Consider the following 25,870-nt stretch of genomic DNA (forward strand, 5'->3'; position numbering starts at 1 on the left):
CTGGCCCATGTAGCTCCTATTTTTAGTTTAGGGAATTCAACTCCATGAAAGACTCTAGCCTAAAGAATTTGCAAAATAGCATTTCAGTCTTCTTGTTTAAATATATCCTTTCTGATGCGTCTAACAGCCACACTCCATGACCAAGAGTTTTAAATAAGGGAAGCATGTAGTTTATAACATGTAAACTTATATATTGCTGAGCAATGTGATATATTTTTCTGTTATACTTAAGATAAGTGTATTTGGTGAAATTAAGTTTTACATACTACTAAAAATTACCTTTAATTTTTTTTCTGGGGACTTTGGAATTAATTTAATATTTTTTCAAGTTTTTTTTTTAAATCAGGTTTACGGGCATAAATTTCCTCTTGTATAGCAGACCTCAAATCAAATCAGAAAGCAGTGAGTTACCTCTCTCCCTTACCATAACAATCATGCCACCATTTCTGTAGTGGACATACCTTGCCTGGAAGGTTAGAATTATTGAATTAAGGGTTCATTGATCTCTTTTCTACCCCATAAGTTTTCAAAGAACCTTCTGGAACTTGCAAAGTAGACAGCAGAAAAATAGTTTTCCTGTCAGTTCCAACTTAGTTTCTCTATGTCCTGCAAAGAAAGAATGTGGTATCTTTGGCTGTAGAGTCTTAGCAAACAGTTGTGGTGACCATCCAAGAGTGTGTCTCTTTGACTAAATATACCATGCATTGCACTGATATTTTTTAATTAATAAGGTATTTTTCTGGGAACAGCATTATCTACTTATGCTATGCATCTATCTAAACTTTTTAAATAACTTAATATTATTATCAATTATTATTATTTTTACAATTTATTCACTTTTTATCCCAGTTGTAGCCCCCTCCCTCATCTCCCCATCCCACCCTCTCTCTTTCTTCCTCCCCTATTCCTCTCCCCTAGTTCACTGATAGGGGAAGTCTGGAAACAACCTAGATGTCCCTCAACAGAAGAATAGATACAAAAATTGTGGTATATTTACTCAATGGAATTCTACTTAGCTATTAAAAACAAGGAAATCATGAAATTTGCAGACAAATGGATGGAACTAGAAAAGATCATTCTGAGTGAGGTAACTGAGAACCAGAAAGACATGCATGGTATATACTCACCTATAAGTGGATATTAACTATGTTATGAAAAATAAACATACTAAAATCTACAAACCTAAAAAAGCTAAACAAGGAGGACCCTAGGGAATGTGCTTAATTCTCATTCATAACAAAAAACAGGATAGACACCAGAAGCAGTAGAAGAGAGGGAACAGGATGGGAGCCTACCACAGATCTTCTCTAAAAGACTCCATTCAGCAGGGGGTGGAAGCAGATGCGAGTCTTACAGCTAAACTTTGGGCAGAGTGCAGGGAGTACTACGGAAGAATGGGGAGATAGAAGAACAGGATAGAAGGACACCACAAGGACACCAACAAATACAAAAAAGCTGGGCTCAGGGGTGTACTGAAGAGACTGATGCATCAACCCAAGACCTTTCATAGAGAGGACCTAGACACCCTGCTCAGATGTAGCCCATAGATAGCTCAGTCTCCTTTTCGGTTCCTTAGTAACAAAAGAATAAACAGATATATATCTACACAATGGAATGTTACTCAGCAATAAAAAACAAGGAAATCATGAAATTTGCAGGTAAATGGTGGGATCTGGAAAAGATCATTCTGAGTGAGCTACCCCAGAAGCAGAAAGATGCACATGGTATATACTCACTCATATAGACATATAATATAGGATAAACCTACTAAAATCTGTACATCTAAAGAAACTAATCAAGAGGGAGGACTCTTGCTGAAATGCTCAATTCCTATCCAGAAAGGCAAAGAGGCTGGACTTCAGAAGAAGGAAAAAAGAGGGAACAAGTCAGAAGCCTGACACAGAGGACCTCTGAAAAGCTTTGCCCTGCAGACTATCAATGCAGACACTGAGACTTATGGGCAACCTTTGGGCAGAGTGCAGGGAATCTTAGGAAAGAAGTGGGAAACAGTAAGATCTGGAGAGGACAGGAACTCCACAAGGAGAGCAACAGAACCAAAAAATCTGAGCACAGGGGTCTTTTCTGAGACTGATATTCCAACCAAGGACTATGCATGGAGATAACCTAAGACCCCTGCACAGATGTAGCCCATGGCAGTTCAGTATCCAAGTGGGTTCCACTGTAATCGGAACAGGGACTGTCTCTGACATGAATTGATTGGCCTGCTCTTTAATTACCTCCCCCTGAGGGGGAAGGAGCATTACCAGGCCACAGAAGAAGACAATGCAGCCACTCCTGATGAGACCTAATTGACTAGGATCAGAAGAAAGGAAAAGAAGTCCTCCCCTATCAGTGGACTTGGGGAGGGGCATGAATGCAGAAGGTGGAGGAAGGGAGGGATTGGGACAGGAGGAGGGAGGGAACCACAGGGGGGATACAGAGTAAATAAAGTGTAATTAATAAAGAATAAATAAATAAATATGAAAAAAAAAGAAGAAGAAACAGTCTCTGACATGTACTCAGTTGCCTGCTCCTTGATTACTTTTCCCTGGTTGGGTGACCTAACCAGCCCACAACGAAAGAGAACCCAGGGAGTCCTGATGGGACCTGATAGGCTATAGTCAGACAATAGCAGGGGAGGAAGACTTAACATATATTTTATTAATTAATTCAATTTACATTTTGGTCACAAGCCACTCCCTCTTTCAGTCCTTCTCCCCTTTTCCTCAGAATATAGAGCCCCCATACCCAGACTCCGCAGCTCATCTATTCACATGAGGACTGAGTTCATATTCCTCCCCTATGGCCTAGTAGGGCAGTCCCATTAGGGGAAAGTGATCAAAAAGCAGGCAACATAGTCTGTGTCAGAGATATCCCCCATTGCCATAACTAGTGGGCCCACATGAAGCCTTACATGCCCATCAGGCTTATCTTCTTGGGGTCTGTGCATTGTAGTATGTCTATTCTGTATTATATGACTAACATCCACTCATAAGTAAGTATATACCATGTGTGTCTTTCTGGGTCTGTGTTTCTTCACTCAGGATGATCTTTTCTAGATCCATCCATTTGCCTGGAAACTTTATGATTTCCTTGTTTTTAGTGACTGAGTAGTGTTCCATTGTGTAAATGTACCACAGTATCTTTATCCATTCTTCAGTTGAAGGACATCTAGACTTTTTCTAGTTCCTGGTTAAATGCAGTTTCATCTTTATCACCCTGCTTAAAACTCAAGTCCAAGTGAATAAAAGACCTCAACATAAAACCAGATACACTAAATCTGCTAGAGGAGAAAGCAGGTAATAGCTCTAAACTCATTGGCACAGGAAACAACTTCCTGAAAAGAACACCAACAGCTCAGGTTCTAGGATCTACAATAAATAAATGGGACCTCATGAAAGTGAAAAGCTTCTGTAAAGCAAAAGACACCATCACTAGAACAAACAGCAGTCTACAGATTGGAAAAAGATCCTCACCAATCCTACAACCTTATCTTGAAAAACATCCCCAACCCCAAATCAAGGGGAATAGTTGTGAACGCCATGTGGCTAAAGCAGTTACAACAGTTGGAACAAAATCAAAAAGGGGAGGAGGATTAAGAGAAGAAGAAGAGAGGAGTGGGAGAGGGAGAGAAAGGAAACAGAAAAAAAGCAAGGAAAACCATGAAAAAGAAATGAAGAAAGAAAGGGAAGAAGAAAGAAAGAAAGAAAGAAAGAAAGAAAGAAAGAAAGGAAGGAAGGAAGGAAGAAAGAAAGGAAGGAAGGAAGGAAGGAAGGAAGGAAAGAAAGAAAGAAAGAAAAGAAGAGAAAGACGAAGATAAGTAAATTTGGTGAATGTGATTTCCATAGTATGCTACATAGATATGCAAATCTGTATCTCTTCCAGGAAGGTCTTGATAGGGCACTATCTTTAACCTTTGCTTAAATTGTAGGCCCTGTATAAGCAGAACAGAAAGTGGTTAATGTCCTATGATGCATTTTTCTTCATGTTGGCCTTCAGTTGGTGGCACTATTTTGCAAGGATCTAGAAACTTTTGGGATCTGGCCTAGCTGGCAGAAGATGGTCACTAGGGATGGACCAACGAAGGCTATTTCCACCCTCTGGGTCATACTTTGCTCTCTGCTTCCTGTCTGCAATGGTTTGAACAGCTGTTTTCTCTCACAGATGCTACATCACATTAAAACTGACGTTCTAGCTCCAAGAGAGTTATAGTTTGCTGTAGCTCTATATCATTTCCTCTCTATATATCTTGCTAAAACACATGACACCAAACAATTGTGGACTAAAAGCCTTTAAACTGTCAGTAAAATAAAATAAACTTTTCATTCTCTTGCAATATTTACAGATTTTTGGTCTCCGTGGCATAAAAGTAAATAATACATGTTAATAGCTGTCCAATTGTTACCTATGTCACTGAAGAGCGCTGAAGTATTCAGTTCCAAAATGATATAGTAAAAAGAACCAAGTGACATGTTACAAAACAAAAAATTGGGGTCCACAAATCAAAATAAAGCAGAGAATAAAAACTGTACTCAGGCAAGTCTAGATGGCAGGCACACAGATAAAGGCTTTAATGAAAAATGAATTGTTATAGATATATTTGGATAGTTATGGAAGTGATGTCAAAATTAAGGAAAGTATGAGAAAGATGTCTTGATAAATATAAACTATCATTAAAGAGATGCAAATTACAAAAGACAATAAGACAAAATTCTGGAATACACAGTCATTGGAGTGGGGTTCAATAGCAGAGCTAGACAGACATACAAGGAATCAAAGAGTTTAAAGATAAGTCAATTGAGATTATGCACTCTGAGGAACAAAAATATTATAGTAACTTAATTCTTGAAACACTGTCAGGAATATATACATTTTGGAATCCTCAAAAGAGACATCAAGGTTCGAAAGGACAGAGTTTTTGAATGAACAATGGTTAAAAAAAAGTATCATGAGGTCCCACTTATTGGTTGTTGATGTTAGGGCCTGTGCTGTTGGTGTTCTGTTCAGGAAGTTGTCTCCTGTGCCAATGAGTTCAACGCTCTTCCCCACATTTTCTTCTAACAGGTTTAGTGTGTCCATTTTTATATTGAGGTCTTTGACCCACTTGGATTTTAGTTTTGTGCAGGGTGATAAGCATGGATCTATTTGGATCTTTCTATATGAGACATCCAGTTAGTCCAACACTATTTGTTGAAGATGCTGTCTTTTTTCCATTGTATGGTTTTGGCATCTTTGTGAAAAATCAGGTGTCCATAAGTGTATGGGTTTATTTCTGGGTCTTCTATTCAATTCCATTAATCCACCAGTTGGTTTCTATGCCAGTACCATGCAGTTTTTATTGCTATTGCTCACACACATGCTGGATAGGATGTGGAGAAAGAGGAACACTACTCCATTGATGGTTGGAATGTAAACTATACAACCACTTTGGAAATCAATCTGGCTCTTTCTCAGACAAATAGGAATAATGCTACCTCCAGACCCAGCTATTCCACTTGTAGGCATATATCCAAAAGATGTTCTAGTATACAACAAGGACATTTGCTCAACCATGTTCTTAGCAGCTTTATTTGTAAAAGCCAGAAGCTTGGAAACAATCCTCAGCTGAGGAATGGATACAGAAATTGTGGTACATTTACATAATGGAACACTACTCAGAAATTAAACACAAAGAAATCATGAAATTGGAGGCAAATGGTGGGATCTAGAAAAGATCATCTTGAGTGAGGTATCCGAGAAGCAGAAAGACACACATGGTATACTCACTTATAAGTGGATACAAGACATATAATATAAGATAAACATTCTAAAATCTCTACACCTAAGGAAGCTAATCAAGAAGGAGGACCCTGGGTAAGAGGCTCAATCCTCATTCAGAAAGGCAAACAGGATGGACATCAGAAGAGGGAGAAAACAGGGAACAGAACAGGAGCCTACCACAGAGAGACTCTGAAAGACTCCACCCATCAGGGTATCAAAGCAGGTGCTAAGATTCATAGCCAAACTTTGGGCAGAGTGCAGGGGATCTTATAAAAGGAGGGGGAGATAGAAAGACCTGGAGGGAACAGGAGCTCCACAAGGGGAGCAACAGAACCAAAAAGATCTGGTCACAGGGGTCTTTTCTGAGACTGATACCCCATCCAAGGACTATGCATGGAGATAACCTAGAACCCCTGCACGGATGTAGCTCTGGCAGCTCAGTCTCCTAGTGGGTTCCCTATTAAGGGGAACAGGGACTGTCTCTGATATGAACTCAGTGGCTGACTCTTTGATCACCTCCTACTGAGAGGGGGGAACAGCCTTACCAGGCCACAGAGGAAGACAAAGAAACCACTCCTGATGAGACCTGATAGATTATGGTCAGATGGAAGGGGAGGAGGACTGCCCCTATCATTGCACTCAGGGAGGAGCATAGGAGAAGAAGAGGGAGGGATGGTGGGATTGGGAGGGAATGGGAGACGGGGCTACAGCTGGGATACAAAGTGAACAAACTGTAACTAATAAAAAAAGTAAATAAGCTTGCTAGATTAAAGAATCATTAATAAGATAATGAGAAGATCTAAAAAGATGTTCATAATTGTATAGACTTTGTCAAAAGGCAAAACCCAAGAGACAATCCTGTAAGTAACTAGAGAAAAAAGATCACACCATCTTCAAAGGATCCCCACTAAGACCAGCATCTAACATGTACTCAGAAAGCATGAAGGCCAAAAGACAGTGTACAGCAGACCCTTGAATGCTGAGTAACCCTCGTGGCTTGCTTACAGAAGACAGAGTAGAAGCAAGTTAATAGTGAATTCATCTTCCAAATATCCACCTTTTTAACATCCTTAGCCTTTTAGGATGATTTTCTGGCTTTCTTTTGTATCTTCAAATTGTTTACCATATGGTCCTATTCCCTTGCATCCTGATCGGGACACCTGTAGTTTTTTTCCACCCACTTAACTGACCTTGAGCTACTGTGATTTTTCATGGGGTTTGTAAATCCTGTCTGAGAACTCATCTCCAGAGAGTTGATTTTCAAATCTTCATGGCTTATAAGTATTGCAGTTCTTTCATTTACCTAGAAAAGGGGCATGTGAATGTTTTTAAGAAAGGTCAATATCTACCCCAATTCAGGTTCCTAACAACATACAGTGTTCACCTTTAAACTCAGGTTGACATCTGAACATTTGTTTTCCTATGGATAACTGCTTTTCAACTAGAACCTGCAAAACAAACTTCCTGGTTTTCTCCACAGCTGGAAATCACGGGTTGTTCAGACTTGTGGTAGGTGTTGAGCATTGTATAGTAACCCTCCCTAAGGACACGGACTGCCTCTTTGATTTTTAGACCATAGGACCTCAACTAGGACTTCCTCTGAGTTCCTAGAATCTTAAGTCATCTCTGACATCTTAATGCATCATAGCATAGCTGGCTTCTATGTACGATTCTGACCGTCATTTGTTTCCTGAGACTGTGTCTGGCTGTGTATCCCAGACTGCCCTCAAGCTCAGGAACATTCTCCAGCAACCTCTAAGGCGCTGGCATCAAAGCTGTTGAGTCATATGTCTGGCTGGTACTTGCTTATTTGCACATGGATTGTTTTGTAAATTTGTTTGGACATTTTGTTTGTTTCCTGATTTGCTTTTAGTTTTTAGTTAGTTTATGGTGCTAATGCTTGAACTTACATTGTAAGTAAACCCTGTTCACAGAACTATACTACACAAAGATCACTTTGTGTCCCCTTAAAAACAAAAACAAAACAACAAACAAAAAAATAAAACCACTTTGAAAAAAAGCAGGATATAGTTAAAGAAAGCTGACTGATATTTCAACTTTGACTTTATGAACATTAAACTTCAATGTGAAGGATCTGCCCCTCGTTTCTGTCTACACCCATTTTTTTCTGATTTTAGTCTTCTTTCTTTATCTACCTCATATTTTACATACAAAATTGACTTCTACATCAGAGAAAGAAAAGATCTTGAGAAGTAAGGACCAATATGATATCAATACTGAAACAACTTCTAATCCATTGAACTTTTCTTTGCAATAGTTACCATTTTTTAGAAGAAAAATCACCAAGAAATGTATTAAAAATAGAGAAATCAGGGTCCTCTGCAATGCATAAGGCTTCTAGTTTTGGGTTCTGTACTTCATTTATTTACTGGCTTTGGATTATAATCTGAGAAATCCAAACATACATGTGCACTGTAGGCATGAGTTTGTTAATACTGTAGCTTAGAGTTTGTTAATTAAAAAAAAGAGTAAAGAGAAAATATTCTAAACCAAGTGCTCTGCTTGCTTAGAATCAAAAGGTATAAAGATTTCCTTTCAGTTGTTCAAAAATATCCTTACTTACAAGTGCACATTAATTATTTTTAGCCCTGATTTTATTTCAAACAATTTGCCATTGTCAAGGGTCACCCTTTATGCACCATTGCTGAGAACAAGTATTTTTAGTCCTAGGGTCTGATTATGAGAGTATAGAAATGGCCTTTAGAATGATTGATACACAACTCATCAAAATCCATGAATAAAACCACATATCCAATATGAACCCTGTGCTATAGCTATAGATAATATTTATAATAACATCATTGCTACTTCTTTTTAAATCTAATTTTTCTTTTTTATAGAAGCTGGAATGCACCAAAATTGCTTATCATTTATTCAGTTAATGATGGACTTTGAACCATACTTCTGCTGTTTGTGAGACTTCTTAAGTGTCTAAATAAGATGAACAAAGTATTAATTTGCACCTTATTGGAAGATGAGAAAAATCAAATTTATTTTCAGAAGTTTGAGAAAATTATATTGAAAAACACAATAGGTATTAAATGTCCAAGGCTCTGAGGATTTTTATCTCACTTATATTGCTTGGCTATGCAGTCCAGACTTTTTTTTTTTTTCTTTTTCTGGGAAGGTGGGGGTTGGTGAAAACCTGCTAGCTCAGAGAGACAGAGAAAGCACCCAGCTGACCTTCCTGCTCAGCTAACATCGTGAAGAAAAAAAAAAACAAAACTAAAATCCCAAAGCCAAAAGCCTGCTAGCTCTGCTGACATTCCATAAGGAAAAGGCCTGCTAGCTCACCCCACAGCCCAGAAGGAGAAAGACAAATGTTGAAAGCTAAAGAACTAAAGAGCCAAAAGCGACAGGATAAGTGGATAGGATAGACTAGGTAGTCCAATCTTAAAACTGACTATAAGTGTGGGTTTCAGGGGGGAAAAAGTATTCTGAAGCTGGGACTGCTTACAACACACTGTTATAGATTCTTTTCTTGTGTTCATGTTTTAGTTCATTATCATAGTCACAGAGGCAGTTACCAAATAGCATTCTATAAGATTGTTGGTTTTCCAAAATTCGAACACTTTTGCTTGATGTGATAGATAAACTAACTCAAAGCATATATTTAGCCTGTCTATATAATATTTGCAACAGTTGTTTGGGTTTTTTTAAATACAAATTTCATAAAGGCTTCAAAAGAATTTGGTGAAAATGACTGAGCAAAACTATATTATATGAGCTCATGTCTATTTAAGTGTTTGGACAGGCAAGGGAGAGAAATGGGTTTACAGGTGTGTTTAATGGGACTTTCTTAGATTACCAGCTCCCACATGTTGGCATGGAGACCTTTTATTAATCATGAAAGCTTGGTCTTAGCTTGAGTTTGTTCCTAGCTGGCTCTTAGAACTTAAATGACCCCCTATATACTAATCTTTATTCTGCCATATGGCTTGTTACCTTTCCTCAGTCTCTTAGCCCCTGTAACTATTTCTTCCTCCTGTCTGGCTGGTGAATCTCTTATGCCTGATATTTTCCCAGAGCTCCTCCCTCTGCCCCAAAGTCCCACCTATCCTCTCCTGCTTTGCTCTAGGCCATTCAACTCTTTAATAAGCCAACCAGAAAGTGATAGAGGATATGTTTTCCAAACACTGAGATAGGTGATGCTTCGCAAAACTAACAGTGTCACAGTCCAGCCTGTTCTCAGCTCTCTGCTGGCACAGAAAGCAACATTCGAGTAATTCAAAGACAACCTTTACACAGTTGACAAGTGATTATCTCAACACACGTGTGCATGTTTTTCCTGTGTATGTTCAGTTTATTAATAACTGCTTCAGATTTAGAAGTTGCCTTTTCTGTGTTACGTGATCCTTGTTCCAAAACTATTTTATTAATAATTATTAGACGAAGGTATAATAATTACCCACTCTTATGATAAGTTGAAATGTTCAAATATTCCTAAGTTAACACTATCCTACAGTATACATAGGAGATTTTAGCTGGACCTTCTTCTGTTGATATCAAGAAAAACAATTCAACCTCTTTACCATAGTAGATTACTCAATGCCATGGTAGCATACTCAACAATGAGGTTGTAGAGTTTTGGAAATACCCTCTGTCACAGAACATGGACTCTACTCACGTTTGTCTTGCTCTGCTTCAACTCCTTCACTTTCTGTGTCACTTGGCAAGAGCCATGGCTGATGTACAACCTGCAATTGCTGTAAAGATTCATCCTGCCAGGGGGGAAAAATAGTTTAGATTAAAATCTAGGTTGATATCACAGACTCCAATGCTGTCGAGCAGTTCAGTTTCCAACAATTGCGTGTTCAAAAGCCCGAAGACCTTCCCCGAAGCAGAGAAGTATTCGAAGCTTAAATTCCTTTTCATGTCATGTATGTATGAATCCCTTGACTCTAAAGTTACATTCTTCTTTAGTAAAATTTAGACAATAAGAATTGAATCTGGACTGTGATCCCTTTGACCAACAATAGGCAATTGTGAATGTCCCAAGCTATATTTTATAATGTAAGTTGTTAACACTAGTTGGAATTTGAATAGGAGAAACATAGGTACTATGTTATATCTTTACAATAATTCTGTGACACTAAAACTGTACTAAAATTAAGCCACTTATTTTAATAATTGAAGCAAAAGAAACAGAATTTTGAAAATGTTTTTCATTTAAAAATAATAGCGTGTGTGTGTGTGTGTGTGTGTGTGTGTGTGTGTGTGTGTGTGTATGTATGTGTACTTAGGAGAAATGGTTTGCCCTGCTGCATGGTTTTAGCGCATCACAATGGTAAAGAAATGGCAGAGCCACTTGGTCTATGACAGCAGAAGCCTGTGGCAGTGACTATTCGTGTGCTGACAGGCCAGGAAGCAAAGAGGAGCAGCTTGCAGCCCCAGATGGGGTCTAGCCTTCAGAGGCTCCTCCATGTCCTGCTTCCTCCAAGCCAGCCCCACCTCCTAATGACCACAGCTTCTAAAAGAGCGGCTAGTACCACACAAAGCACTCAAAACATGAGAACATGACCATTCAGGCTCAAGACTGTACCAGTCTCTTAGAGCGGATAGACAGAGGGAAGATCGTGGGTTAGAAAATGCCTGGGGCTTCGCCAGCAGGCCATACCTAGGTTCCAGCTCTTCAGAAAGTTGAAAGGGAAAGATTCTAGTTGGGCTTTCGAAGGGAAATTTATCATAAAAACAAGTTGTTCAACCTTGGAATATGTCATTTACATGTAAATCGATGCTTATTCTTAGGATTAAATTTAATTTTTAAATGCTTGTCAACAATGAGATTTAGCCTTGCAAAGCTGCCCAAAGAGGCTGTGTGAGAATATGAAAATATTTTATTGTGATTAAAATTCCTTGTGTGTGTGTGTGTGTGTGTGTGTGTATGTGTGCAGAAATACAATATCAGAATGTTTGATGTACCAAAGAGGAAAACCCACATTCCTGAAAATACCCAAAGGAGATCAAGCACTCTCCCATGTTTAAAGAAGGAAAAATGAAAGATGGTTTTAGTTTTCTAAGGAGAAATCAAAAGCCAGAGCTCCTCAATTAAAACACAGAGTATAAAGTAACTGAGGAAAACAATGTTTATTAATTTTGAAAGGTATTTTTGTTGTTTAACTTCTTGTCCCAAATACTAAAACCCACTTTCTAAGGAAGGATGTGACTAATAAGTCAGTTTTATTGTTTTCTCCACAGCGGTTCTAAATATTAAGTAATATCATGTGTTGCCTTCCTATGCCATGCCTTGCTCCTGAGTAAGCACATTGGACTGGTCTGAGTTTATTGCAAGTGGTATGAAGCAGAAATGGAGCAGAAATGGCGGCAAACTTTCCACTGACACAGAGAAATGAAGACAGAGCAAGTATTACTGTCCGAGGATTTCAGTGTTGTACTTCAGCTCTCCCTGGACAAGAGCTAGAAGTAGAAGCCCCCCGTTTGCCTACCTCTGCTGAACGAGAGCACTGTACATCTGAATCTCACCCATCAACCTGTGTATAATTCCTTCTGAAGGGGTCAAGAAGTTAAAATCCTGAACATTTTTCAAAAACAATAGCTGGTGTGTTCCTTCTTGCTAAGCTTATTCAAAAGTTTTCTGCAGTATGTTAAGCTCTATCTCAGTGAGGCACAAATGTTTTCATATTCCCAAGGGCAAGGTCCCGGGGCTGCTTCTAGAAGAAATTCCATTCATCCTTTTTCTAAAACATTTTTTGCCCTAAGTGCAGCAAATACCCAGGGACTGGGGGCTGGTGGCGACGAGTGACATGGACCCTGTGAAGAGCAGCGACCAGTCCTGAATCACCAGATCCCTCTACGTGCTCTCAGAGTAAGAGCTTTCTAAATGAGCAGAATCGGTGTTCCACGTGCATAGCTTATTTTGGGATTCTCAAAATGCCATAAAACATTAATTTATGTCACATCTGACCACAGAAGTTCAGTATATTTAAAGGGAAAAAAAAGCGTTCCTTTGTTGAAAGGAACATTTTAATTCTGAATTAACTATTTCTTTCCCTTGGGTATGAATGCATAAATCATGCACTGTCAATGTTTCCAGTTGTGTTTTTTTTTTTTATTTTTATTTTTTTCAGAAACACTACCTCGGTTTCATATGAACTCTCAAGTCATAGAATCCCTCTAAAACAATGGCCCATAAAGAATGGTGTACATAATAGCTTCATGGATAAAGGCATTTGCCACAAAGCCTAATGATCTGTATTCTATCCCTAGGACTTACATGATGAAAAGAAAGAACTAAAAGTTGTCCTCTGTCCTCCACACACATGCCAGTGCACACACATGAAACAAATATGTGTAATGCTTTTAAAGCATGACGTACATAAAAAGATTAGTCTGCTCCAGAAAAGTTTCATAGACTACTTCAAGTGACAGAGAATTAATTCTGTACTTGCATTAAAGTAAAATTTCCTCTAAGTCATTTATACAGTTTAGTTAGCAAAGTTAATGCTTCCTCTTAGCACTTCTACACTTACATGATTAGCCTGAAGTTATTAATTTCTTTTTGATAAATAATGTTTCTGTAGCCCAATTATTTGGGAACAGTAAAAAGCAATTAATATATAAGAAGAGAGAATTAATAAGTCCAGGAGCTGTAACTTTTAATGAATAGGTTCTGAGAAAAAAAAAAAAGGAAAATATATAACATTAATCATAGAAAATGTTATAAATTGTCTTTTAGAGAAGGGAAGTGCAAAATAATTCAAACTACTTCAGCAAATGTAAACATCTGCCCTATCATTGGGAAAGCATCCACTGCAGCTTGCAGTGCTTCCTACTTGATGACTTCCTCCCCAGAGAAGAGAATGACACCTTATTGTAGTCCATGAAAAATTAGTCATTTCCCCAGAATTCCCTTCTAGGCACTTGAGTCTACGGATGTCTAAGTTCTTGAGACACCAGCTATTTCACTCTCTGTAACTTGTAGAAAATGAGGGCACCACGAGTGATCCTTGTCTATGTAGATAGCACACTGCATCCATTGCAAATGCGATGATCGTTAACCTATGGAAATGAAGTTAATCTTGCCACTCCTGGCTTCTCTTTATGCTGTTATCTTAACATTCCTCGTTTCTTCTTTTATGTGATTGAATTCTCCGTTGAATGGTTATAACATGTACCTTGTTTCTTCATTAATTTCCTGGTTCTGTCAGTTTGACAGGTATTCCTCTGTGTGTGTGTGTGTGTGTGTGTGTGTGTATGTTTCTGTGTGTGTGCTCATGTGTACACACATATAGGGAGGAACACTGAGACAACCTCAGGTGTCCTTACACACATGTCACCCCATATCTTTTTGAGACAAGGTCTCTCCTTGGCTTGAAGCTCACCAAGCAGATGAGGCTGCCCCAAGGAGCCAAGATTGTCGCTGCCTCCCCAGCAACGCTGCTACAAGCTCCCTCCACCACATTCAAGTGTTGTGTTTTAATGAGGGAGGGCGCTACAGCTGGGATACAAAGTAAATAAACTGTAATTAATAAAAATGAAAAAAGAAAGAACTCATAACTGAGAGAAAAAATTTAAAAAAAAAAAAAAACATGGCTTCGGGGATGAAACGGCTGTCCTTGAACTTACAAAGCAAACAGTTGACTGACTGAGTCATCTCCCCAAACCAACTTCTCTTTATATTTCTACAAGGGCTACGAACATAAGCTTTTAAGAATTTTATTTAACAACTAATGTTTACAATGTCAAATCGCAATGGCAAAAACAGGATTTTATTCTGTAAAACAGAGTACAGTCGACTAGGTTCCTAAAGGGAATAAACTATGATTTTGAAAGTAGTTAATTTGATTTTCTGAAAGCTAGCACATCTGAAGAACAAAATGTGCATCATTTGATTTCTACAAATGTGCCTTCTCCATCAGAAATCTAGCCGGAAGCTCATTTACAGCGAAGGTCACAGAGGACAACCCTAGGGAAGCCAGACAGGCCTGCGTGGGTGTGAGCGATTCAGAGGCGCTGTGTTGCCCAGAGTCAGTCCCACTCCTGTTCAGATGGTGTCTGGCAAACCAAGCCCGAGTCTGCAAAGCGTCCGCGTTCCCGGCGTTGATTCCTGGCTGGCGCCCTTGGAGGTGGCAAAGCTGCCACTTGTCTCCCTGAGTGAGTTCACACTGCTTGTGTTGTTCCTGTTCTGTCGTCACCGACTTGCCGAAGTCGTGACTGCTTTCTAAAAAGTTTCGCAAACTTTTGACTGGAATCTGTAGTTCTCTGTATTACTAGCCCTGTGTGGATATCTGTGTCCACGCCACCACCTTCCACCAGTAACTAGGGCATTTTAAGGCAGTGTCTCAGGCTCCTTCTATACCATTCTTCTGGGTGCTCTGTTATTTTGAGTATATCGGTTTCTTTACGAAAAGAATGGCAATAAAGATTTAGAAATCCTTAACCTTGATGAATTGCTTTTAATTCACTTCATTGAGTAAGCATTAGTATTAGAATTGCAAATGATAAAGTGATTATATTTTTAAATTATTCCTAACTTGAGTTGTCAGGTGACTCACATGTGAACAGCATACAGTTTCTTAAATTTAGCTTTCGGCTTAAGTTTGAAGATTTGAAAAGCAGACTCATGAAATACCTCATTTTGAACTTGCTCAAAGATCTAAATGTAGTTCTGGGTATATGGTGCTTTACTTTAGTCCCAGCACTCGGGAAGCAGAGGCAGGCAGATTTCTGTGAGTTCAAAGCCAGCCTGGTCTACAGAGTGAGTTTCAGGATCGCCAGGGTCACAAGGAAAACCCTTACCTGCCTCATCCAAAGAAAAATCCAAATGCTGGATTTAAATGCTGTATATTAAAAATGGATTACATAGATTCAGACTAGGTTTGTTATTACACAGGATATCATTATATAGAATAATTCAGGCTTAATTTTAAATAAAATTATATGCCTCAGTTTTTCTATTTAGATTTCAACATAATAGCCTAATGTCATGTGGTTACAATGCATGACTAGATGTAGGTAAGTAAATAAATAAGACAAAAACCAATAAAAAGCAACAACAACAACAAACAGAGCCGTGGACCTGTTAAGAGCTGTCCAAAGTTCAACAAGAAATGTTAAATGAAATGTATTAAAGCACCAATAGTATGGTTTATTTGAGTGTTAGTGTGTGCTAAATAAAAACAAATGTTTGTAAGCTCAGTTTTTATCCTAGTGCTTGTAACATTCACAAAACTGGGTTTGGTTTTTTTGTTTGTTTTTGTTTTTTGTTTTTGCTGATCCTATAACAAAGAGAAAAGTAAAATAAAAACCCAAATGAGAAAAAAAAAACAGAAAATATCATTTTACATCTCATATTTTAAATAGGTTCTCAATGGAGAATTTAAGTGTATATTTTCTAAAAAGAAACAAATTCATAAAAGCTTGAAAGAAAAAACTAGTAACTAATTCATAAGTCACTAATCACAAAGCTTTACTGTGATGGCAATTTATTGGTTTATGAAATTGCTAATATTTCAACCAATATGAAATTAAAATTCCATGCAGTAATGAACCACGATGAAAGATAAGTAACATTTACACTGGGTGTTTCATACATACTTGGAAAGCATACACACAGAGTCAGTAATGAATCTCATAAAGACATTTATACTATCAATAAACAAACAAAACTGACTAAGAACAGATGACCAAGCAAAACTCCAATGTATTAATAAAGTTGTGCTCATTTCCTAGAATACAGAACAGGGGTGGGGGTTTTCATGTTGCATGTCTTTACTTGTAGCAAGAAATGTAGTAGAATCATTATATCTAGGGTAAATACTAAAATAAAATAGTTGCTATCTAGAAGCACTTTGACCTTGAAGAAATCTTTGTAGAAAACAGTGATTGTTTTTTATTATCTATAACTGTTTTGCTGAAGGAGTGTTATAGTTTCTGCATGACGTTGGTCACAAGACACTTTTATCACACTTGGAATGTCTTACATTATTGCAAACAGTGCAAAATAAGTTCTAAAGCTGCAGGGGCATGAAACATATAGGTTAGAATGGGGGCTTTCAAATGAGGAACTCGGTTTACCCAGAAAACAACTCCTGTGTAACAATCAATACATATGCTTTTATGCAACTCTTCGAAATTCAGTCCACAGAGGCTGGATATCCCTGCTGCCAGCAAAGCCTTATATCATCCTTGAGTCATCCTCTTTCTTCGAACCTCTCTTGCTACTCAGAACACGGACATTTAATATCTAGAAATCATTCCAGAAAAAAAAAAAAAAAAAAAAAAAAAAACTAGCTAGAGAACTGTTTTCCATTGCTCAGGGTATTTGTCAACCCATGGAGACCTTTGCAAACTTAGCAAGATGAAGACACAGTCCTTGGTATTGGGTGAATCCTAAGATTTCCTTTTTCCAACCAGCCACCAGCTGATGTTGATGTAACCGCGCTTGGAGCAGGAATATCTTCAAAGCACTTCTAATCAGAAGGCACAAGTAACAAAACAAAACTCATGGAACATGCCTGTCCTTGGTATGCAGCCCATACAAGCCCCAGTGACTTCCTTTCACAGCATTAGACCAGAAGCAAGAGGCATCCCCAGCCTTTCTGTGGAAGGGTCTTGCCTAGCCCCACCAATACCAGTGAGGCTGGGATCAAGAGCTTAAGTGACCACAAAGTCCCCAATCTCTGGGGGGAACATTAATTGTTCAAATACCTTGTCTTTATGTCAGATTCACTAACTTGAAACTTAGTAGTCATTTTGTAATACCACCATGTTTTGCCCAGTTATTTGGATGTCTGTGAACCGGAACATCTTCCCTGCTATTGCCCTGCTATTTCCGCCCTACCATTTTGTTACTCCTTCGTGTGCTTTTTGAAAAGCTCCAATTATCTCTGGGCAGATAAGCAGGCATGTAGAGAATGCGCACTCTGCATTTTTCTCCTAATGATATTGGGCAGCAAGTGAGAATTTCAGTATCCATGTACCGTCCTGAGTAGGAGCTCCATAGTGTGCTCAGGAGTCGTGAGGTTTTTTTGAATTGACTCTTGAATTAGGAAGAAGTGGAGAAGCACACCGGTTCCTCCTGTTGAGAAACCAAAATATTGGGTGCTCTCCCTGAGTTGCCTTTACTTTTAGCAGATTCACAATGCTTTCTTAATGAGTACCACGGGTTTGTTTCAGGTCTTAGGGGCTCTTCAATAGTTCTGAGGGTTTCCATATGCCTCAGTCTCTGACACGGAACACTCTTCAGTATCTGCACACACGCGCACGCGCGTACATACACACAAACACATACACAAAGAATCTAAGGCATTTTCCGAGAATGTGCCTTACATTTTAATATGCACAGCAAATAGCACCCCGACAAGCATTTGCATATGAATGAGTGCTCTTGTTCTAATAAAAGTCATGATTGTGTCTTTCTTTTTTTTCCTCCTTGTTTTTGCTCACTCCAGTTTAAAAAAAAAACAACAAAACATGTGTTTCTCATTATATGTATATCAACAAATGTTTGTGAATGAAAACATATGATAGCACTAGATTCACGCACTTTCTCCTCCATTTTCAGGATGACTGGACTGATAGAAAGTCTCTCTCCACCATGAGGAATGAAAGCGATGCGGGTAACATTATTTATTGTACTTTTCTAAACACAGCCAGTGAACAGATATGTATTAGAAACCCAGAAGATAAATGGAGAAAGCCCAAGTGAGTGGTTCATCTCACATGCTAGACTGGTGGTATGTTATGTTTGTGAGATCCTCTTAAAACTCACTTCTTCCACATAGGATTTCAGAGAGTGTCCTGTACTGGAGGCTTCTTCCTAGAGGCAAACAGAGGTTGGAAAAAGTCAGAAGGGAAAGAAAGAACAATGTAGAGGGCAGTGAGATCTCCCTGACCCATCCAAATGATGGCTGTGAGCTCGTCACTTTGACAACTTCAGACTGTCTGAGGGAGATTGCGTTTCTTTCCAAACAATGATATATCTTGTAAGTACATTTCAGCTCAGGTAAACAGTCAGTCAGTGAAGCTTATTAACTATTAAAGAACGCTAGGCAGGTTTCTGAAAGTTCCTATTATTAACTTTCTAACTATGTTCTTAAAATTAGATGAAGTCATTAATTCTATGTGCTATAAATTTTCAGGAAGATCTAACATCTGCACTTAAGACTATCCTTCTGAAAAGAGTATATATTACTAATTATTTTCTTTGAATTTAGTATTTCTAGACATATTAGGGTGTGCTTAGCCATCTCTCCATTTTTTGTGTGTTTTGGTAGTATATCACTGAATGCAATGACTCTGAGATCATGAAAATTTAAAGCATCAAATGAAATACATTCTAAACTATCAATCAAGTTGTTGGTTTGGATAAGTTATATTTTTAGACTGTATAAGCAGGGACATTTGGAAATAAATTCTGGGATGTCATGAGATAATAAATTCTAGTACACCATATGTGTTTGAAAGATAGCTAAATAAATGTGAATGGTGCTTTCACAGTATCTTTTGTGACTTTTCAAGGTCCCTCATCTATGTTACCCCATAGGATAGGACTGTTGTGGGCTTCTTTAAAGTACAATTTAAGGACAAGACATCTCCAGGTCAATTTTATAGGTTGAGAAATTGGAGCTTGGAGGAGTGGAGTGAGATATGTGAACCCAAGAGCTAGGCAAAGCGTCACTGGGACTGTGCTCAGCACGACTCTCTCCCACCTCACTGTTATTAAAAGATATTTATTGTAAAAAATTAAATTCACTTTTATTTTAAAAATGGGAATTTCTTTGGTTGAGTATTGTTTTTTTATGTCTTTTTTTTCTTGTTCTGAACAGTAGGCTACAGGAAAATCAAAGCACCATGAATTAACTTAGGAGCAATAGGCTGATATTCCTGAAAATGTAAACATTACAGATATATATGGTAATATTTCTTCCCCAATCATGGTTTCCACTAGTATACACACATACACACCAATATACTGCAGTGTAAGAGTCTCCAAATGCTACTAAGTTTGCGAGGTTTTTCAATGCATAAAGCAGTCAAAAGGATAGGATTGTCCTATGTTCTTAAAGTATAAGCTATTTGGAGTAATGAAATTCAAACAAGACCTCTGAAAACTGAGGGGTTTAATTCGAGTCCCCACGTTGAACATTTAATACCTCATTAGTTGCACAACTAACCCAAGAATCCTGTAGACCCTTCCAGTGTGGTTCTTTCATGGCTAGTTATCTTCCCTTTCACCTCAGTTGCCAAGAGAAAGAGGACAAGCTGGCAAATTGCTTTTGATGATAAATATGCTAAGTGGCCATTGTGTGAATCCTGCATGTCAGATCTCTGAACACTGGAGGACACAAAGTGCAATTTCAGAGTTCCCAGCTGCTCACTGATGGGACTTTATTGCTTCCAGCTAGAAAACAATGGTTTCCCAATTTGTCTAGATGACTACAGTCTTCTGCCAAGAATTGGTGATGACAGAGGATTTTGTTGATGATCAAGTATCAACATATAATAAAGTAGGCTTCTTGACACCCTGGCCCCTTCAACTGTGCCAAATTTTTGAATGTCCATGTCATAGAAAAGGATGGTGAAAGGAGATGAAGACAATATAAAATTGTTCTTGTGAGGCTCACATTGGGTTAAAGCTGGCTAGTTGGGAAGCGGGAAGGACTCATGCCTTCCTGTCCATGAAAAGGATTTTCAAGTGCTCAGAAGAAATGTCTCACTGGGCACACAAACTATACTTGGCATACCTCCCATATGTCCACGTATTTATGTAAGAAGCTAACAATCATCAAAACTGCAACAGTCCACACAAGAGAGTCTCAACAGAACACTGGCCTGGCAACAGCGCCTTCACCAATGAGCTGGTGCCAAGTCCCCCAGGGGTCTCCAACACTAGTGAAGTTATTCTCTTTTTCCTTTAAAGATGTCCCATTGCCTCATCCTTGTTGATACACCAAAGTTTACTGTGGCTCATGCATTCCCATCACAATGCTCTGTGGTCCCAAATAAATAGCATCATTCTCTGAGAATCTGTCTCCACTATTTAGGTTGGCAGGAGAACCCACACATCACTTGTTTCACGCACTGGAATCTGGCTACAAGCCCCACCCACAAACAACTGAGTCCATGGGTTCAGTAAATGAAGAGCATAAAATTAAAGTCTCGTTGATAATACAGGAAAAGGCGTGTTCAGTGGAAAGGATTACAAATATGCCCGTGGCCAAGTGAACAGAGGCAGCGACAAGGTGTAGAGGTCTGATTTTTAGAGTCAGAAGAAGAACCAAGTGAAGGACTGAGCTCCACATGTCTGTAGCATTTTCTTCAGAGTTTTTCAAATGAGGTATCTCTCTTCCCCACACTGAGGATGCTAAGAAAATAAAACACCTTCACAGCACATATCTATCCATTTCAGTCAACATTTGCTTAGGTTTAAAAACTGGTATTTTTAATACCAAGTCATCCTAATAGCATAATGTTTTGGTAATCCCCCTTTAGAAAAGAATCAAAAAGACCCAAATGCAATTTCCCTCGAAAAACAAAGAGGGTAAAAGGCATAAAGAAGAGGAGGAAAGGGGCGTGTGAAGGAGAGAAAGGGCAGGTACATGGAAACTATGCCTTTAAAAACAAAAACAAAAGAAAGCATGCTGAGACACGGTTTCACTTATCATGAATTTCTAATATAATCACAGTTGAGATAAAAAAATGTTTTAATTATGTACCAGAAAATATATGGCAAACTCAGGAAAAGTTAGAGAAAGTGAGGCTGAAGTGAAGGGGCCTTTCCAGATCACATAAGCTGTTAAGGAGGACAGTGTCTATCACGGTCTTAGATATTTTATATTTGAAGAGACATTCTTATTAAAATAGAATATTCTGGTAGCAGAACTAAATTTATATTTTCCTCATTTCATTTTCATTTTAACTGCTTCAATCAGTAAGTATTTTTATTCATCTCTTACTAATTTTTAGACAAAATGCAGACCGGCTTTCTCCTTAGGGAAATTTATTTACATCAGTGTAGTTCTAAGATATCTGGTATTAATTTCCTTCAAAGAAAGTTTCATGAAAACCCCACTTCACTTAAATGTTCTTGCTTCTCACCTTATTCAAATAAAATTAAGCAATAATGCTAGCAGAGAATGCCTTCTTAAGGCCTGGTTAATAACGCCTTCTTAAGCATGAATGATCAAAAAAGCAGGCAACAGAGTCCATGTCAGAGTCAGCCCCTATTCCCCTTGCTTGGGAACTTATATGAGGACCAAGCTGTCCATCAGCTACATCTGAGTAGGGGGCCTAGATCCAGTCCATATGTGGTGCTTGGTTGGTGCTTCAGTTTCCACAGGCCCCCTTTGTGCCCTGGCTAGTTGACTCTGTTGGTCTTCTTATGGAGCTCCTGTCCTCTCTGGGTCCTTCTGTCTTTCTCACAACTCTTCCACAGGGTTCCCTGCACTCTACCTAATGTTTGATGGTGAGTCTCTTCATCCATTTCCCTTGGCCTGGTTACCTCCCCTTGTCACAGGGAAAGAGGATGTGCTCAGTCCTGATGCAACTTGATATGCTAGGGTAGGGGGTGAGTCCTCTTCTCTGAGGAACAAGGGAGGGAAAATAGGGGAAGCAGGGAGGGAGGGACGGGGAGGAGAGAAGGGAGGGGACTAGAACTGGAATGTAAAATGAATAAAAGAAATTAAAATTAAGAGCTGGAGAGGACAGGGTCTCCACAAGGAGAGCAACAGAACAAGAAAATTTGAACACATGGAACTTCCAAGAGACTCATACTCCAACCAAGGACTATTCATGGAGATAACCCAGAACCCCTGCACAGATGTAGCCCAGGGCAGTTCAGAGTCCAATTGGGTTACATAGTAATGTGAAGAGGGACTGCCTCTGACATAATCTGATTGGCCTGCTCTTTGATCACCACCCTCTGGGGGGGGGGGGGAGCAGCCTTACCAGGCCATAGTAGAGGACAATACAGCCACTTTTGATGTGAACTGACAGACTAAGATCAGAAAGGAGAGGAGAAACTCCCCTATTAGTGGACTTGGGGAGTGGCATGCAAGCAGAGGGAGGAGGGAGGGTGGGATTGGGAGGGGAGGAGGGAGGGGCTTATGGGGGGATGCAGAATGAATAAAGTGTAATTGATGAAAAATTTAAAAAAAAAGGGGAAAAATAATTTAAGAACTGTAAATGACTTTCAAAATTGGAGGAAAACATGGAGTTAGTCAACTGGCATGGAGCACGTCTCGCCCCTGGGGGCAATGGTCTCCTGAACCTACTCAGACCTCGGACACCACCACTGCTAGTTCTAGAACTGACGCAGGATGTTCCAACGAGGGGTTAAGGCTTCTCATAATATTTCCTATAAGCCCACACCTGTTTGTCTATATCCCCCATTTTTATTCATTATTAGCCAGATAGAGCCAAGTAATTGTGGTAATGATACTTGCTTTTTTGCCCAGTGCTGGAATGCTAGTAAATTTAGGTATGCCCTGGTTACTCGCATGCCTCACTGGGTGCCTGTGCCCGTTGATGCCCCTCACGCTGTGGCTCTCTTCGGACAGAGGGGGGATCTTGGAACTACAGCCACCATTGTTGCTGCCATCTCATTGGCGGCTGTTGGAGCTACCACTGGGGCATTGGCCATGGGTCATGCTGGGCAGACTGCTCGGACCCTGAATGATCATTTGGCCAATGTAGCTCATGCCTTAGTTGTACATAAAGGAATTAATGCTCAACTGAAAGGAGGCTTGATGGTGTTCAATCAGAGGATTGACCTCTTGCAGGAGCAAATTGATACCCTATGGCAGGTCGCTCAACCTGGCTGTCAATGAAAGTATGCTGGACTTTGTGTCACTAGCATACAACATGAGAATTTTTCCTGTGCTGCAAATCTGTCTAAACAATTGTCTAGCTATATTTTGGGTGATTGGACTGGAGAATTCGATACTGCAATGGAGCAGCTGAGAGTGGCCATTGTCACGGTAAATTCTACCAGAGTGGACACAGGACTAGCCACAGGATTGTCAACATGGATTGCTGCAGCCATGAATCATGTGGGGGAATGGGCGGGCATGGGAGCGTTGGCGGGCCTTCTGGTGTTGGTCTCCTTGGTTTGCCTGTGGTGTATATGCAGGATTGGAGTCTCACAACAGTGTGATGCAGCCATGATCATTCAGGCCTTTACAGCCATTGAAGCAGGACATTCTCCCCAAGCATGGTTGGATACCATAAAAAGCTAAAATGATACGCTCAGGATGCGAGGCTAAGCACTGCACTCAGGGTCAGCCGCTTTCGACCCAGAGAAGAGCATGTCTGATTGCATGCGGGTTGATGCCCCAGGTCCCGCCTCTGAGAAAAAGGTATCTGACGGGTCTGATGCTCTTTGGGTGGATGACACCTAAATGAACATCTGTACAAAGTCCCAATATATTTCTAATATCAGAGATCAGACCTCTTCTCTTGCCTGATGCGTCTAAAACAAAAAGGGGGAACTGTAGAGAGCTGCGGAATGCTATGCCTTAAAGATGGAGTTGGTTTCTGCCTTCCACCTTCCCGATGGTGAGTGCTCTCTGTCACGAACAACTCCACATTTGGCTAAGGCCGAGGATCTGGCTTGCTTCCATGTATGTGGACCTATCTGCATTGCCCACGTGGCACGCCTGGGTTGGCTCCCCAGAGGTTATTTAAACTGTGGGCTGGCTTTCCCCAGGGTCCGAGGATTGTTCAATGTTCCTGAATAAACTGCATTGGAAAAAAAAAAGAAAAGAAATTAAAATTAAAAAAGAAAAGAAGTTCCTGAGTTAGTTGGCTCTCACACAGGGATTGGAAATCAGTGGATTGGCCAAGCCATTCCTAAACCCAAGCAAGACATCAAATGTCATCATCATTTATTCCAGTGAAGTATCAAGTACTTAGTGGGAGTCACAGATGTTTGTAGGTGTCAGGATAAATAGTTGAACAAGGACTTACCCCTATTATAAAAAGTTTGCCGCGGGAGAACAGAGAGATAATTAGAATCAAGAACAAAAGTTCTTTGATGGATGTAACATTAAGCTGCCAGAGGAAAAGCTAAGAGGAAAAAGCATTCATGTTTCCATTTACTAAGCAGCCACTGAGAAAGCAGATGTACGGAGAACCTTTGTAGTCACTGCACATGCAAAATGAAGGCAAGGGGTAGAGTCATGCTTGAAATTATTTTCAAACACAGTCCTGAAGACTTAATGAATCAGCCAGATATCGAGGCTGGCTGAGAAGGTCTCAGAAAAAGAGAAAATTTTGTTTAAGACACAATAGAACAAACCCATGAGACCATGAGCATTACAAGAAAAAGCACTGAAAATCGCAGGCACTGCAGTGCTTGCTGCATTGTCAGATGGACGGCTACTAGCAGTGTGTTGGGTCCTAATTTCTTACAGCAAGTGTCTGTCGTAGAGATGCGGACACGGCTGATGCTCTGCACTCCAATTGCATCATGACGCAGAGTAAATGCACCATCTTTATAGGAGGTGAGGAGAGTAAAATTCTGCTTTTTGAGCTTGCAGACCCTACAGACAATGGCTACTATTGCCCAAGACAGTAAGCCAGGATAAGTGGAAAATTAACACGGCTGTCCAGACCTGGCACCTTGTGGCGAGATCAGAGGCTTGTGAAGTCACTGGTGTATTTGTTGAACTTTGTTTGCACACTTGCATCTGTGAACAGATGCTGCTTCTGTGTAAATGCCTCAACGTTCTTTCATACCATGTGTGAAATTTATGTCTTGAAAATTTTCCAGTGCTTTTATGGATAGATATAATCTCAGAACATCTTTTCCCACAAATAGTACCTTTATTTAGTGGAGAAGATACTTGAGCACTTTAGCATGACTGAGATTAAAACTACAAACAAAAATCCAAAAAAAACAACAACATAAACCAGTGGTGCTATAAGGACACCGAGATTGTGATTCACTCTGCTTATGAGGGCGACTAGTATAGCAGGATGTGTCTGCTCTGGGAAGGAATAACTTCAGGCTTAACCAGCTTGCACTTACGGAAGAAGAAAATGGGGCCTGGAGAGGTGGCTCAGTGGTTAAGAGCACTTGCTGCTCTTGCAGAGGACCTGGGTTCAGTTCCCAGCACATACCTAT

The 25,870-nt window shown here is 39.6% G+C and overlaps 1 protein-coding gene across 7 annotated transcripts in view; it reads right to left on the reverse strand.

Annotated features, from left to right (window-relative positions):
* Positions 1–25,870, reverse strand: part of C6H8orf34 (chromosome 6 C8orf34 homolog) — a 386,935-nt gene that overhangs the window by 17,249 nt on the left and 343,816 nt on the right. For 4 of the 7 annotated variants that reach the window (XM_060385857.1, XM_060385855.1, XM_060385860.1 and 1 more), the window contains 2 exons: positions 18,515–18,562; positions 10,409–10,502 (listed from right to left, as the gene is read on the reverse strand). In XM_060385857.1, the coding sequence (XP_060241840.1) occupies positions 10,409–10,502; positions 18,515–18,562 (142 nt within the window). The remainder of the gene's footprint in view (positions 1–10,408; positions 10,503–18,514; positions 18,563–25,870) is intronic. The other 3 variants (XM_060385858.1, XM_060385856.1, XM_060385862.1) reach the window with 1 other exon arrangement.

The sequence above is a fragment of the Meriones unguiculatus genome, chromosome 6 (genome assembly GCF_030254825.1).
Source record: "Meriones unguiculatus strain TT.TT164.6M chromosome 6, Bangor_MerUng_6.1, whole genome shotgun sequence".
In the NCBI taxonomy this organism is placed as follows: Eukaryota; Metazoa; Chordata; class Mammalia; order Rodentia; family Muridae; genus Meriones; species Meriones unguiculatus.